Source organism: Macaca nemestrina, chromosome 7, assembly GCF_043159975.1.
Source record: "Macaca nemestrina isolate mMacNem1 chromosome 7, mMacNem.hap1, whole genome shotgun sequence".
NCBI classification, from domain to species: Eukaryota; Metazoa; Chordata; class Mammalia; order Primates; family Cercopithecidae; genus Macaca; species Macaca nemestrina.
This window is the reverse complement of record NC_092131.1, coordinates 8342544-8358591: the sequence shown is the minus strand read 5'-3', so window position 1 is coordinate 8358591 and position 16048 is coordinate 8342544. Positions and strand designations below refer to the sequence as shown.

The 16048-nt window shown below is 40.5% G+C and overlaps 1 protein-coding gene across 3 annotated transcripts in view; it reads right to left on the bottom strand.

Moving 5' to 3' along the window:
- The window catches only part of LOC105467434 (SET domain containing 3, actin N3(tau)-histidine methyltransferase), an 86227-nt gene that overhangs the window by 15195 nt on the left and 54984 nt on the right, over positions 1 to 16048 (bottom strand). For all 3 annotated transcript variants that reach the window (XM_071099626.1, XM_011717039.2, XM_071099628.1), the window contains exons 7-8: positions 1228 to 1286; positions 301 to 415 (exon numbers count right to left, since the gene is read on the bottom strand). In XM_071099626.1, coding sequence (XP_070955727.1) covers positions 301 to 415; positions 1228 to 1286 — 174 coding nt within the window. The remainder of the gene's footprint in view (positions 1 to 300; positions 416 to 1227; positions 1287 to 16048) is intronic.

The window sequence follows — 16048 nt, the reverse complement described above, 5'->3', positions numbered from 1 at the left end:
TAAGAAAATGAATGCTGAGGCTGGAATTATGGCTTAGCAAATACATGTAGTTCACTGTGGCTTTTGAAAATGGTATAAGATTCAAGCTCCCAGTTTTCCGTATTAGTCAATGCAATAAAAGAAAAATACCAGCTTCTATTTGTGGGTGGTGGGGAGGAGTGGCCGGTTTGGTTTTGTTTGTTCCTTTTGAAGGGAGGCAGCAGGGGGGAGTAGATGGGTAGGTGGAATAACAGCCCCCTCCCAAAGCTTAGCAACAACAGCCTCCCAGATTCAACACAACACAGGAGAAGAGGTCGTTACCAGGCCGTTGGTGTGGTTACACATGTCCCATAAAGGAATCAGAGCCAGGGTCACCCGGGAACCATCCTCTGTGGGAATTTGGTTTTGCCTCGTCATAACAGAAGAGACTGCCCACCTACAACAAGACAAATGGTGATTTAAGGTTGGAACATTTAAAAGCCAATTGCAGTAAGAAATAACATAACCAAAAATTTAGGTTTGACCTCTTACAAACGTACAAAGTCTTTTCCTAAGTAACAAAGGTAATGTTTGGTCTTCATCATCATTTAAAAACAAACCCAGGGTTTTAAAAAGAGCCAGGGGAAATGCAGGACTGAGTGCTTAAGGGAGACTGTTCCCAAGAGGCAGAGCCGGAAAGAGGGCTTTGCGCAGGGCTCAGGCCCCTTCCTGGGTCTTCATGACTCAAAAAACCTACTCCCCTACACCCCCCAACCCAACCCACTTTTGCCCAAATGCTGACTCTGCACCTATTTTAAGCCTCATTGAAAAGCAAACCATAAAACTCCTTTCTGATCAGAAATCCTCTATGAATTGTAAGAAATGTAAAACGTGACTTTTTTATTACACTGTGCAGTGAATTAAATCTCTCCGTTCAAAAAAAGTCCCCATTTTACACTAACAGAGTCTTTTTTAAATAAGAAAAGAAAAATCCATAGGACCACCCTACACTAATGTTAATCTCAAGTAGCATTTGGCTACCTCAGCTAATCCCCTGCCATGACAGGTTAATGGCAATTTCTACGTGGCTATGAAAATGCCGATACTCATCCAAGCTGCTCATGATAACTTCTGAAAGATGAGCTCTGTTCGGATGCTTTAATGGTCACAGCAGGTCACTTCTCACTGAGGCCTTTCCCTCCCTTCCAGGATCCCACTTCACTGAGAAACCACCCCCAACACACAGGCACACACACAGCCCACACCAACCTGTAGTCTTCATAAGTGAAAGAATCCTTCAAGGGCAGTTTGTTGGCATGAGGATGGGTCTGGGAATTAGAAGTTTTAGAAAGCAGAGGTGAAAAGAGAAAAAGGGAAAACAGAAATCAGTCAGCGGAATTTCATTATTTAGCTGCCTAACAGATCCTAACAAGAGCCAAATGAAGCAGGCGGCGTCCAGCCGCGCTACAGAGGGATCATCGCGCTGTTATGCTCTCATACATCACTGTCAACTTAATTTGTTGTGCCCAGCAGCCGCCATAAATCTGCTTCTTCATATTTCGATACTAGCACCCACGGACACCGCGCAAAACACAATTTAAGGTGGACCGACTTTACAAAAGGCAGGCACACCCACGCGATGAGCACTGGATTTAAGCAGAAACGCGAAGCCGCCCAAGCCAGGTCCGTCCTGGCCCCGCTCTGTACCTCATGCCATGATGTACCACACAGGCCTTCTGAGAGGGTTCAAATCCCATGTCAACAAAAGGAACAATTAAAGGCACTCTAATCAGTTGGAAGCTCTTTCATTTCTCTCTGACTTAAGTCATTTGATGGGAATCAACTTGGTGTTTGCACATGAATCATATACGCAGCAAATGCGGATCAAGCATGGAAAATCAGAAGTGCAGGTTTGTGAGATTATAAAATAAACTTCACAAACACACAGGATAACGACAACAGATCAGCATATTTAAATTTTACTTTTTTCCTGGACAAGAGAATATTGGTAAAAATACTAAAACTTCACTTTTAAGAGAAATTATATAGATTTCATATTCTCTCTTTACCATGTCCCCCACCTTAGGCCTTTCAAGCACTTAAAAACTTTGTCTCAATTAAGAAATTAAAAGCTGTAACAGTATAATTTTAATCTTCAGTTTCAATTACAGTCTGATAGATTGTAGTAAGTGATCAAACGAACAAATGGTTATTTCTGAGATACAAATGAAATCCTGCTGAAGCCGGGTCTCCGCACCAGTTAATGCAGGAAGCTCCATGTAGCCTGCAGTTTTCACTCCTGATGCATTGGCATCACAAGTGCACTGTAATTTATCATCGCTCACTGTAATGTACTCGCTGGCACCCTACACAGGACAGTAGGGGATGAGGTAAAAGTAGCTAAAACCGTAAATCAATTAGAAAACAAAAGCTTGTGCTCAGTGCACAATTTTAGGCAAATTATGTATTACAAAAGGCTGCCAATTGGGTGTTAGCTCCCAGGTGCCCATCTCTCCCCCTTGAGTCTTTTAGCCCAGTTTTAACCCTTTGAAAGAAATGTCAAAATATAAAAATATATTCACATAATTTTTTTTTTTTTTTGAGATGGAGTCTCGCTCTGTTGCCCAGACTGGAGTGCAGTGGCGCCATCTCAGCTCACTGCAACCTCAGCCTCCTGGGTTCAATGGATTCTCCTGCCTCAGCCTCCCGAGTAGCTGGAACTATAAGCGTGTGCCACCACACCCAGCTAATTTTGTGTGTGTGTGTGTGTGTTTTTAGTAAAGACGAGGTTTCACCATATTGGTCAAGCTGCTCTCGAACTCCTGACCTCGTGATCCTCCCGCCTTGGCATTCCAAAGAGCTGAGATTACAGGCATGAGCCACCATGCCCAGCCAGCTATTCACATAATTTTTAAAATGTGTTCTGTGATAAAAATGAAATTAATACAGGCATATTGTAAGTCAACATATAAAATAACATACTGTCCAGGGGCATTTTCTAGCTGATACAGGAAGATGGGGAAACCCTACGGCGGGAGGGGGCTGGGAGGATCACCAACTTGGTGAAGACAGGTGAGAATCCTACAGGATTGAAGCTTCTCACTCCCTTTTCTTTTTTTTTTTTTTTAATTTTATTTATTATTATTATTATACTTTAAGTTCTAGGGTACATGTGCATAACGTGCAGGTTTGTTACATATGTATACTTGTGCCATGTTGGTGTGCTGCACCCATCAACTCGTCAGCACCCATCAACTCGTCATTTACATCAGGTATAACTCCCAATGCAATCCCTCCCCCCTCCCCCCTCCCCATGATAGGCCCCGGTGTGTGATGTTCCCCTTCCCGAGGACATAGGCATGGGCAAAGACTTCATGTCTAAAACACCAAAAGCAACGGCAGCAAAAGCCAAAATTGACAAATGGGATCTCATTAAACTAAAGAGCTTCTGCACAGCAAAAGAAACTACCATCAGAGTGAACAGGCAACCTACAGAATGGGAGAAAATTTTTGCAATCTACTCATCTGACAAAGGGCTAATATCCAGAACCTACAAAGAACTCAAACAAATTTACAAGAAAAAAACAAACAACCCCATCAAAAAGTGGGCAAAGGATATGAACAGACATTTCTCAAAAGAAGACATTCATACAGCCAACAGACACATGAAAAATGCTCATCATCACTGGCCATCAGAGAAATGCAAATCAAAACCACAATGAGATACCATCTCACACCAGTCAGAATGGCGATCATTAAAAAGTCAGGAAACAACAGGTGCTGGAGAGGATGTGGAGAAATAGGAACACTTTTACACTGTTGGTGGGATTGTAAACTAGTTCAACCATTATGGAAAACAGTATGGCGATTCCTCAAAGATCTAGAACTAGATGTACCATATGACCCAGCCATCCCATTACTGGGTATATACCCAAAGGATTATAAATCTCTTTTCTTTGTAACAGATGAAATGCAAGGTTATGTTCTAAGAGTCCTAAAAATGTTTTCAATTTAATTATTAAACTTAACCACATCAGTGTTCAGGTCTTTCCTTACTAAAGTACAAATTGGTATATAAGAACTACCCTTCCCCAAAAAACTAACTTGATCACAAGAAATACCACAAAAAAACTTCAAAAGTGTAAAGAAAAGGAATTCCATTGCTAAAATTTCCTTTCACTTACAATAAAATGAAACTTCGCATTACCCGATCAACTGGGAACTTTGCACATCCTGCCTGTTTTCATACTCTAGGAAATGGGAAAGTGTCGTTTTTGTTATTTTTACAAATTTTAATTCATTTAAACTGTAGAATTAAACTGTAGGAAGTTAGTAAGTTCCATTGCTAAACCTCTATGTCTAAAAATTTGAAACCCCCACTAAGAAGTTTGACTTATGAAACAGCAGAAAAGATGACAATATTCAAAACCGGAATGCTACATCTCGAAATGCTAAATCTAAAAATAACTTGAAGTGTCTTCTAACTCTCAAATATCTTTAAGTAGCCTTGGACCCTACACGACTATCCAAACATGGGTGATCTCTGTCAAGAGACGGAAAATTAACTCTTCAAAATGTTTCTCTTCCTGCTATTCATACACACTTCTTACCCAACACATAAGCCCATGCTCACAGTCAGGATAAAATCATTTAAATAAAAAAAAAGACTCAAGAAAAAAATGTGTCAATGCATTCTTCAGTTAATTCTGAAGATCATTTTGGCTGCATGGTTACATAATATTTGCAGAATCTGTTAGAAATAGTTGTTCTTATCTTCTTAAGAAATAGGGTGTACACAGTGTACATAATTCTGGTTAAAAAAAAGATTCTGCCACTGACACATGCACTTAACAGTGACACTGAAGCAAAATGTGACACTAAGGGAGAAAGGAAATAACTTTCTCTCCACAGAGCTCTCACTACTGTGACACTACCGCCACCTACTGGCATCTTGGGAGAGTAGACTACAGTCACAGAGTTCTTGGTATTTCCCAGGGCAAGGCCTTTAAAGCAACTTACTGTAAACCAAAACTGGGCTTATCAAAAACAGCTACTACTTCAGCTTTACCCAAGTAAAATTTGGTTTCTAAAAAGAAAAATCTCTGCTACCTCTAAAAACTATTATATAATAGTTTTATAAGAATCTTGAGACATTCAAATATCAAAAATATTCGTATGTAAAAAATACTTAATTTTGAAAATAAATGCTTTTACTTATTCTGAAGAAGTGAACAAGGATAAAACAAATGTCCATCCCAAATAATTTTCATTTAAGCTCAGACAATGACTGTATTAAAAAAAAAAAAAAAAAAACTTTTTCCCTGTTAAAGACCAAGTTAAAACACATCTTCCAAAAATTATTAATCTGAAATTACTGGAAAGTTCCTAAAATATCCTTAGATGAAAATATTTAAGCTTATACATTATACAGAGGATAACTGAGCGTTCCTCACTTACTGAAGCAAAGTGGTGCTTATATAGGGTTTGTTGATCACAATAGCCTTTTCAATAGAAGATATTCCTAGCTTGCACTTTAAAAATAAAAATGTAGAATTAAAACAGAAAACATACTCTCTGCAGCCAATTGGTTTTAGCTTCCAAACCAATTGTAACTGTAGATTCCAAAGACACAGACACACATGGGATGCGTGAGGAGGGTCCCTGAGAAGCTTCTGCCTGCCACTGTCAGAAATAGGACAGTAAGAGGGCCTGTCAGGCACGGGGGCCCAACAGCAGCAGGCGACGGGGTCTCCTGAAGTGGTACCTCCTCTCAGCCCACACCTCCCAATAAATACAGGCAGATAAACTAGCCATGGATTTTCTCCAGATTTTTTAAGTGATTAATATTTTTACTTTCTTGAGCACAATAAACACATGAAGATGGAGAAATGAACCATTGCCGTGGCTCATAATCAGGCCTGAAGCACTACAGAGCCAGGCAACCCAGGGACGCACTCTTCCCCTTCCCTCTTCCAGCAAAAGGAGGCATTCCATGTGAGACACAGTAATATTGTACCGAGTACAAAATAATCACTATGTTTGGGAAAGATTAATATCTAAAATTGTTTGTTTGGCTTCAATAAAAAAGAGCAATATTGCTAAATATGTAAGTATGACATTTTGAAGAATTTACCATATTGCATGGGTCTGGTAGCTATGCTTAAGGAAATTAAAAACCACTACAGTCAGCATATTTGATCCTTATTAAAGTTCTGTCTTGAACTATCACTCACATAAAACAAAAATAAACCAAGAAGAAATTTAAATAAAACCTATGGATTACAAGTGTTTGAAGATGAAAAAATGAACAATATTCTGGCTTTAAAAAATTGATTTAGCATGCAGCTTCTCTTTATAGTCCCTTGATAAAAATGAAATCTCCCTAACAAACACTTAATAAAACCTGTCAATATCTCTGGAAAGAAAAATGACACAAATGCATTAAGTATTAAATACCCTTGGAAAAAGTCACATATTCCATGAATTTTTGATGTACTATCTTGACATTAATGTAAAACCTTGATATTTATAATTGACAGATATTTAATAAAGTATAAAAGAAGATGGCTGCTGCGTGGCATGCAAATGTTCCAGGGTGATCAGAAATGAGAGATACAGACATGCACTTAAACTAAACAAACAGTTAATATGTGTTACACAAATCAGCAGCAGGCTTATTTTAAGCTCATACAACAAACCTTTGTGGAGAACCAAAATAAGCAGAATTCATTATTATGTGAATCCCTAATTCAGAAACATCTAGTACATGAAACAGCTTTGAAACATTAACAGCTCTGCACAGGAACAAAATACATTTGAGTTAAGGCTTTTTTGTTTTTCGTGTTTTTTAAACATTTAACAATAAGCATTTTTAAAATAAAATAAAGGTAAGTATTTCCATAAATATATGGAGAGGAAGTTCCTAAAACAATTCTCAAAAGACCATATTTAACCTAAAGATAGATTCAAAATGCTCCAAAGAAAAAAATATATATATTAGAACACACAAGTGGCCTCTAGGACACAAACATTTCTTAAAATCAGATACTCACTTTCCTAAAGAATATTCTTCTCTACCTAGACTGATTTTTAAAGAAAAACAGGTTGAATATATTAATCACCTTCAATGAGGCATTTAACTATACAAAAAGGAAAGTTGCTCATAGAAATGACTCTTCTAAATACTGTATGTTAAAGAATTTACATCCTGCCATAATGCATAATTATTAATTTCAAAATATATTTATGGAAGAGTTCAGTGACTCTGCCCTGTTGGATGACTATAGTATCAGAAATGACAAAATATAATTTAGAAGTTGTACCTAGCTTGTTCTGATAAAAAACCGTAACACCATGCAATTAAATTTTTCTGACTAAAATCCAGCAGGATCGTGTTTTGCTTTACTCCTTAAGCATATATTAAAAGAGATAGTCAGGGGCTAATTAGCCAGGAACAGACATACCTAACTACAGGAATGGTTTCATTTTCCTTCCTTCTGCAAGAATGAGATCAGTCACAAACTCTCACATTTGGCCTTTTGGGGTGGATGCAATTTTGTAAGTTTCAGAAACGTGACCCTATCTCACATAACCAAGAGATCTCTGGTCTGACAAATTCCTGAGCAGGACAGCCTGTGGCATCCTTCCTAGGCCCGCTGTGGATCCATGGCCTTGGCAAATACACGTGCTTTGTAAAAATTAAGGAGAAAGAGGAGGTGCAAAAGACAGCTCCATCGGCTCATCCTACGGGCCTATTGAGACCCCCTTCCTTTTCAAAGCAATACTGCACCAATCAGAGAGGGAATGGGACCAGAGAGAGAGTAAGAAGAGGGACATCCCCAGAAGGAAGCAGAGTGAGGAGAAATGGGGGAAGAGAAACAAAATGAAGAAAGTTGAATATTGGAAAGATGGAAAAGATGGCAGGTAGGAGAAAATTTTACACTAAATACCTTGAGGTTTCCCCTTTCTACCCCCAAATGAAGGCTCACAAACAGCATGCAAGACAGCGAGTTTCTAGGAGGCTGATCAACCCGTCTGCTGGTATTTTATTTTCTAAGTGGATATAATACAGTTTAACAGAATGACAAATTGCAAAGTATCTCTTGAATCGAAAATTAAGTTTTGATGACCATAAATCAGAATCAAAACATGATTCACATGTTTAGCTCTTGAGGGGAAAAAATCAATTTTTAAGACGTTTATTTTTAAGCATAGATTATATCCAACTCTTCAGGGAATTTTTCATCATAAAGTTCTTTGAATTCACTCGATATGATGAAATAAAAATTTAAATACATCAATACACATTAAGATTTTCTGCCTTTTGCTTATATATAAAATTTTTCTATGACAAATCTGTATTACCTTATAATTTAAAAAAATTAAGAAAATGAAATTAGTGGAGAAATAACGCTGTTCAATAAATTTATAAAATTACCTTATGATGGAAGAACTTTTTCTCCTACTGGAAGACACTGAATCTATAATCTACATCCAGTTAAATTTAATTAAAATTTGTTGAAACATTGCAAAAGATATATCTGTTTAAAAACCTTATTAGCTACCATTTGTATACTCTATGATGGGAAACCAATTCATATGAACCAAATTTAGTCACAATCAACATTTCTGATTGTCAATTATTCACTCAACAAATATTTATTGACTTAGAAAAAAGTTGAAGATAGGTTAAGACTAGAAATTCATTCATTCAACACATATTTTATTTCCTGAGCGCCTCGGAAGTGGAAGGCACTGTACATCACTGATATCATCGGGGGTACTGCCTAGCAGTGAAGACAGATAAGTGACCAAAAAACCACAAAAGGATGGTACGCAAGGTCGTGCAAATCCCTCTTCTTCCGGGCCACCTTCTCCAATCTCCAGGTCCCTGTTGATCCTCCTGCCCTGTTCCTGCCTTTTCCACGCAGGCTGCAGTCTGCCCCTCACAACTGCATGCGCTGTGGCCATTTGATTAGCATCTCTTCCCCCGCAGTCCCCACAGGCAGGCTCAGCAAGGCAGGGACCATGTCTTCTCTGACCACCTGTGAGTCCCCAGTGCCTTGCTCAGTGCCTCATTCAAATAATTCCTCTTCTTTTTAAAAATTTTAAAATTTATTTTTATTTTTAACTACACCTGCTGAAATGGGACAATAAAAATCTTCTTTCTCCAAGCAAGTAAGATACACTTCTGCCGTTTTTCCTGGGGACAGCGGAGGAGAGCTGTGATTCCAAAGGTGCTGAGAGGCTGCACCACGGACTGGCAACCCCAGGGGAATCTGATCTCCACATTCCTCTTCGGAAAGCTCCAGCCCATGCGGGCACCCCTGACACACGAAGGCAGTGGCTACAGGCTTCAAAAAACACAGCTTTCCACATCCTTCTGCCCTGTGTTTCCTCTCTTACGAACAGAGTATTTTTCTACCATCTAGGGGTCAGAGAATCTTCTCATTTTTTTCCCCAAATCTCTCTTTAAACCCATTTGAGAAAGCTCTATTCTAAGAATCCAAAGACAAACAACAGAGATCAAGCCCACCAGTCCTCCGTACCAAATGGTCACCAAATCTCCCCCCACCCCCAACTCACCCCAAGCATGTAGCACACACCCTTCGAAGAGGTGAGGCTGGGAACCTGCCAGGTCATCGCAGCATGCTGCCCAACCCACTTGTGCTGCCATTTCCTCATTGGAAAAGGGGGGCAGACAAGCTACTGCTGTCTTCTTTAAAGATAGTAAATCTTTCGTTTCTTTGCCTTTTGACACCACCTGTCTCCCCACCCCCACCCCCAACATCTCAATCTGCTGATTGACTTAAGGACTCTAAACCATGATAAAGCCTCATTCTCTGGTCTGCAAAAAGTCAACTCCACCAAGCAATCAAAGCTTATTCAAAAGGTATATATACCTGCAACTCCTCCATCTTATTAAAGAAACTAGAAATAAACAGAACAGCAAAAATCGTTATTATTTTATAAGCAGGCTAGAATGTATCAAAAAAGCAGGCTAGATTTATGTATTATCATCAGTTTCATAATATATTGTTTTAGTTTTAATTTCAGCAATTTTGGGTTTCAATAATTCAGGATAACTACCTTGGACTCTGTTTAAATGAGTCAATCTGGCATGATCAGAGTAATCAGTCATTTACAAGAGAAGAACATTAGGACCACCATAATGAAACCAATTTCCTTTACAAGATAACTGACATTCAGAGCATGTAGATAAACTCCTGTCCTAGAAAGGCATGACCTTGGCTTGGTATATAAGCAGCTCTCTGTCATCTCCACGGGAAAGAGTGGGAGAGGGAGACAGACACTAGCAGTCACCATTTGCTGAGCGCTCTGTGCCAGGCACTCTATCGAGAACTCTATGTGCATATAATTTAATCACCTCAATTCCTACGAAATGGCACTTATTAGCCTCATTCAACAGATGAGGAAACTCAGGGACAGAGACATTAAAAGCATACTCAAGTTTACCAGTTAATAAATGATGAAGCTAGGTAACAACCCAGACATGAGTTTTCCAGAGTTTACTTCAAGGCAAAGGATATCTAGTTGTCCTACTTTTATAAAGTCTTACAAAGTCTAATAAAGTCAATATATTTTTGCTTGGTGAAATTCCAGAAAAATGCTTGGTAAATACTGTTCTCATTTAAAATTCACCATAGAGGTATTATAAGAGGCATTATGAAGTTTAAAGGCAGGCAACATTAGCAAAACTAAGACAGTGAGTCTATTATTTCCCACACTATCAGAAAGAATACCATGTTTGGCTGAAAGTCTTCAGTCATAAAATTTCAGTCCTGGATGGTAACAGATTATCTGGCCTAATTCTGTTCACCATGCACATGAAGAAGTTTTGTCCAGAAAACACATGTATCAAATACATGTATGAGAAAGGTCGTATTTGGCATTTTCTTCACTAGAATGATGCCACAGCGATGTCCCAACAATTTCCAATATTCCATCATCTGGAATTCCTATCATTTTTATGATAACTCTTAACAGCCTCAAAGACACCCCACAGCTTTGCCAATCATTAAACCAGTATATCAAGTTATTATACTAGCATTATCTTTTTGGCTACTTTCAACTCTCCTTATTGTCACGTTGTCAGGGAAATGAACTTTGGCCCCTTAAACATTCTGCCTTTAAGCCTAAAGGAAGTTGAGTAGTCTATGAGGAGCTCACAAGGAATGAGCTCTAGGGGTACACCCCAGAATCTGAGAACCCATCTCTGTAAACTGTTGGGGTTCTAAAAAAGACAAGCCAAATCCTGATGTAGTAAGTCAATCCCATTGATTTAGGAGGACTGCCGCAATTGACTGAGCCTGAGACAGCCACATTCTCAAGAGCACCATCTAAACCCATACATCACATACACTGCCTTGTCACCAGCTGCCAGGAGTTTACTTAGGTAAAACTCACTGATAACAAAATCTAAGGTAAAGGTCCCGCTGTACCATACCTGGCTGCTGGTCACAAAGGAGGGGAGTGGGGAGTGAGGATGCAGGGAAGAAAATACAGCTCAAAACCCCTTCCCCATCAAAGGCTCAGTGTGTGACTCTGCGGAGCCCCATGGCCCCCCAGGCGCCTGGGGACAGAGGGTCTGTGGACACCAGCAAGTCGCAGTTGCGCTGGCTCCACTCCTCCATCTCAGGAAGCTCAGTTACCTGAGGGAAGCAGTTTCCAGTTACTCATATTTCCTCCTTTTCTCTATTCCCCATGCTCGAAGAGTGTTCAAAGGTACCAATCAAAGAGAAAATCCGCTACACTGTCCCTGGGTTGTTCTAGATAGAGCCAAATTACTGTTCTCACCTACAGTGGAGAGGTGTAAAGGCCTTTCCGATGGAAGGAACAAAACTTCTTTGTTTATAATATACAGTCACTGAGAAAGAGCTACAGCTCTCAAAATCTAAGTAACCTTTTCTCATATCCTCTGAGAAGGGAACCCTCAAACATATTACCCTGAAATTTGACAAATAAAACAAATATTTTAACATTACTAGTAAAATGTCCCATTAAAACTGCAACGAACTGAATTATAGGATTATAATTTATTAGAGTCAAAATAGAATGGTATTATAGTAAGTCAAGACACTTGAATAACCAAATGCAATTTAAAATCTCCATACCTTTGGGTAGAGTACCTGAGAGGTTTGTTATTAAGCGAAACTATTTCATACTATCTTCAGTTGATTTTTTAAAATTGCCTTTCTCATTTCATTAGGAGTCCAAAATAGGTACCAGAAGGCTCTTAAGCACTGTTATACAAAAAAAAAAAAAAAAAAAAAAAGGGCAGGCACTAAGATGCCATCAGTACTTGCTATTTCTCCATTAGCATTAAGATAGGTTAGAAAAAAAGTCATTCACGATACTTCCGTAAGTACTGTTAAAGTTATACTCTGTCTTAAATTGAACAGGAGGTAAAATCTGGAAGAACAAAGAAGCAAGGCTAAACCACGCAGGGAGTGCACCCACCTGTATCTGGTTTCTCTTATGAGAACAGCCAAGGGATATCCAAGTAGCACAAGTCAGAATTTCAAGTCTGATTACTTCCTTTTTCATAAAAATTATACTTTGCCTTATATTTTCTTAATTAAATGCTCTACTGATCAATAGTGGTAAAATGAATTTCACTCTCTTTTTTTTTCCAGAGGAAATACTATCTCACATTGTTAAGAATGATACCATTTTGTTGGAGCATTCGATTTCTGGAACAAATTTTCAATGAAAGAATAGTTTAATCAGTGCAGATCTTTTAAGCACTACCTAGAAAACAGATAATTATTAAATTGTTCACTTGGAATAGAATGCAGGAAATCCAATAGACTGACTTAAGCTATCTTTTACTGTAAGATGTTTGACTATAGTCATAGATGAGAAAAGACTTCAGAACTGGGTTGTGAAATCCAGCTCAGCTGACTCCTAACTCGGAGCCCAGAAACTTGGAGACCTCTTACATTCAGGGGACAGGAATGGTAGGGTCAGAAAAGCCTGGAGATTCAGAAGAGCAGGAAGAAGGAAACAGGAACGTGAGGAGGACAAAGAGACTGGGCAGGGAGAGAAGCCAGACCCCGGGTCCTCCCAGAGGGCATCACACTTCCAGACCGGGACAGCCAGGCTGCTAGGGCTGGAAGAACTCTCAGTGTGGAATGCTCTTGATAAATGTTGTGATTAAAGGTGGAAGACAGACAGGACATCATCTCAAAGGCATGGGGGCTGTCTGTAAACCAAGGAGATAAAGCCAGGACAGAAAGAAAGAGTGACAACACAGGGCTGGCGTCGCCGAGCTCCTGACCAGAGTTCCTGACCAGGCCCCAGGGCTTCCATTCGTTCCAAGAGGAGACCCTTCCTCAGAGGGAAGGGAGGAAAGGAGGACACAAGAAACTCAGGTGGAGACAAAAGGAAAGGAAGTTCTTGTTACATGGTCTCAGTTTTCTCAGCAGTGCAGGAATGAGGGGAGCCCAGGAAGAGCTGAGACACAGGGACCCTGAATCTGTACCCAGGGAAGTGAGAGAGAAGCCGGTAAGACACAACTGTGCCTTTTCCAGGCAGGGAGGAGACTCACTGACCAGGCTGAGAAGGCTAGACTCACCTTGCACTAACTGTTATGGCACCTGGAAACTTCACAACACTCAGCGCCCGGGAGCAGAAGCTGAGAAAGGAGATGGCAGTGAGGACATGGGGCTATGGAGGGTGCCCCATGGAGCAGGAGGGACGACGCAGTCCATAGGGAGCGCTGATGGGCTAAATCACAGCAAACTAGTTCCACTTCTCCCTACTTCTTTTAAATTAAACTGCACCAGACCAGAAGAAATAGGACTAGAAATAATAATGGTTAATTTCTGCATTGGCACAAAAATAACACTGCAGCAGGTTTGCTGAACTAAGAAGTCCTACCCTCCCCAAGATGGTTAGCCAAGGATCTCGCCAAAGTCAGAGGGTCAAGCAGAACTCCACCACCCATGTGCACACCTTGGTATTTAACTCTCCTAGAGGAGGAGCCACAAGGGGTTAGGCGCATCCAAGAACACGAAAGGCCTGCCAGCCGGCACTGGGAGCTGCCGTGTGGCCTGGCGGAGCACAGTGGTTAGAGCGCCTGCCTGGCATCGAGCCCTGCAAAGCCCAGTGCCAGCTCTGAACTTGGAAGACCTGGAGCAAGTGCCTAAGGTTTCTGTGCTCAGTGGAACATTCTCAGCAAACAGTAAGTGCTCAGTAGGCGTCAGCTGTTATTAGTCTTTAGTTTCTGCCATACTCGCTTTGTACACGGCAGTTGCAGAAGGGATTATCTCGCTCTAAGCAAGGCATTGGCACAGATGCCTAGGAGTGGACCTCCATCTAAGTGTTAGAAGATTGCAATCCAGCTATCTCTTTTGTAAGAGACATAAGACAATGTGGAGTTTAGATTTAGCCTCCAATTACTCAGGCAGTAGAAGATGGTACAGAAAAGAATCTCTTCTTAAACACTTAATGAATCTACTGCAAAAAGAAAAAAATCTGTTTTCCCATCTGTACTTCCAGACACATAGAATAAAGTGACATTTTCCAACATAGGTTTTTCTAGATCATTAGCTTTGTCAGTTAAGACTCTATGCTCAGCAAAATGACCATTACTTTTCCTGTTTACCTTTTAATTTCTTAAAAAAAACCAAGCTGTTGTATTAACCTATAGGTAATCTTAGATTATTAATCCGTAAAAAAACTTGATGTAGAAACAGTTCAAACTCCCCTCCCCCAAACACACACATTTTCACCACTCTCCAGATTGGAAAAATAATCCAATTATTGGAATAATCCACCCCTCATTCACTTAGCCAAACCCTAAGACAAGGTTTAAGATTCCTTTGCCTTCAAATCTTCATATGACCTCCAGTGACCTCTAAGTGTCTACCCCATGCAGTCTACAAAATGCCATGTAGCACTTTGGTTTCTGCCACATGCAACTGCTCCTGGGTTGCCTCATGGATTTCATCCATTCATTCACTCACTCAGCAAATATTTAGAGCGCCCACTCTGAGTGAAGTGGACAACCAGGGAGCAAGACAGACCTGGCTTCTGCCCTCACAGACATTCCCATCTGCCGGATGGTGAACACTTGACAAACAGTCGCAAACAGGAAGGAAGCAACAACAGGGAACAGGCACTGGGGTGTGCTGAGCAGGACCTTCCGGTCCAGTTGGAAGGCTGAGGCCTGAATGTGGGGAAAGGGCGGAAGGAGACCCAGCAGAGAGAGTCCTTAGCTCTCCTGCAGGACCTGACAAACAGAAGGTGCTGATAAACATGAACTGACTCCATATTGACCACTGCCACTTCCTATTTTCCCCAGAATCATAATCATAGGTTGGAAGAAAAGTAAGAGACTGCCCATCTGGTAGTGACCACTGACCAACGTGTAGATTTCCTTTAACATTTGCCCTTTATTTATTTTTTAAGGTGTCCTCTCCCAGGTGGCAGCACATTTAAATTCATGCCAGAACAGCCTGCCAAGCTCAGAAAAGCAAACTCCCAGGCTCAGGTCCTAGGTTCAGGATCATCCCAGCCTCCACAGTGCCCACTTACACCTCGCTCGGCCAAGGAGGGCAGAGGCCTTGCCTTTCGTATTTACCTACTCCCCACCTTCTGCCTCCCCCGCGCTGCATGCCCCACATGCTGCAATCATGTCTAACAGTAACTCAGGTGGGGGTGCAGGGAGACAGGCGGTGATGTGAGGGTTTTACTTGGCAGGCAAGAGAGCATGGGAGGCAGCTGGGCAGCATCTGGAGCACCTCCTGTCGTGTTCCTAGGACGAGTCTGCTAACTTTCCCAAGTGTGGTCATTTTGCAAATTAACCTTTTAGCTCGAAAAATAAAGCTGAGTACTTCAAATTATTCACAGTAATTTAATGGTGCACAGGATGCTGACAAGGAAAACATACCTTTGGATTACGAAACAGACAACTTCTCCATTTGACTGGAAGATGCCCACTGACTTTTAGTGAAAGTAAGTTACCCCATCATCATAAGGATAACCAAAATAACCACATCTTTTAGCCTTTAACTGCTTAAAATAAATGTCCATGTTTTAAAAAACAGGACATAATGAAATAAAT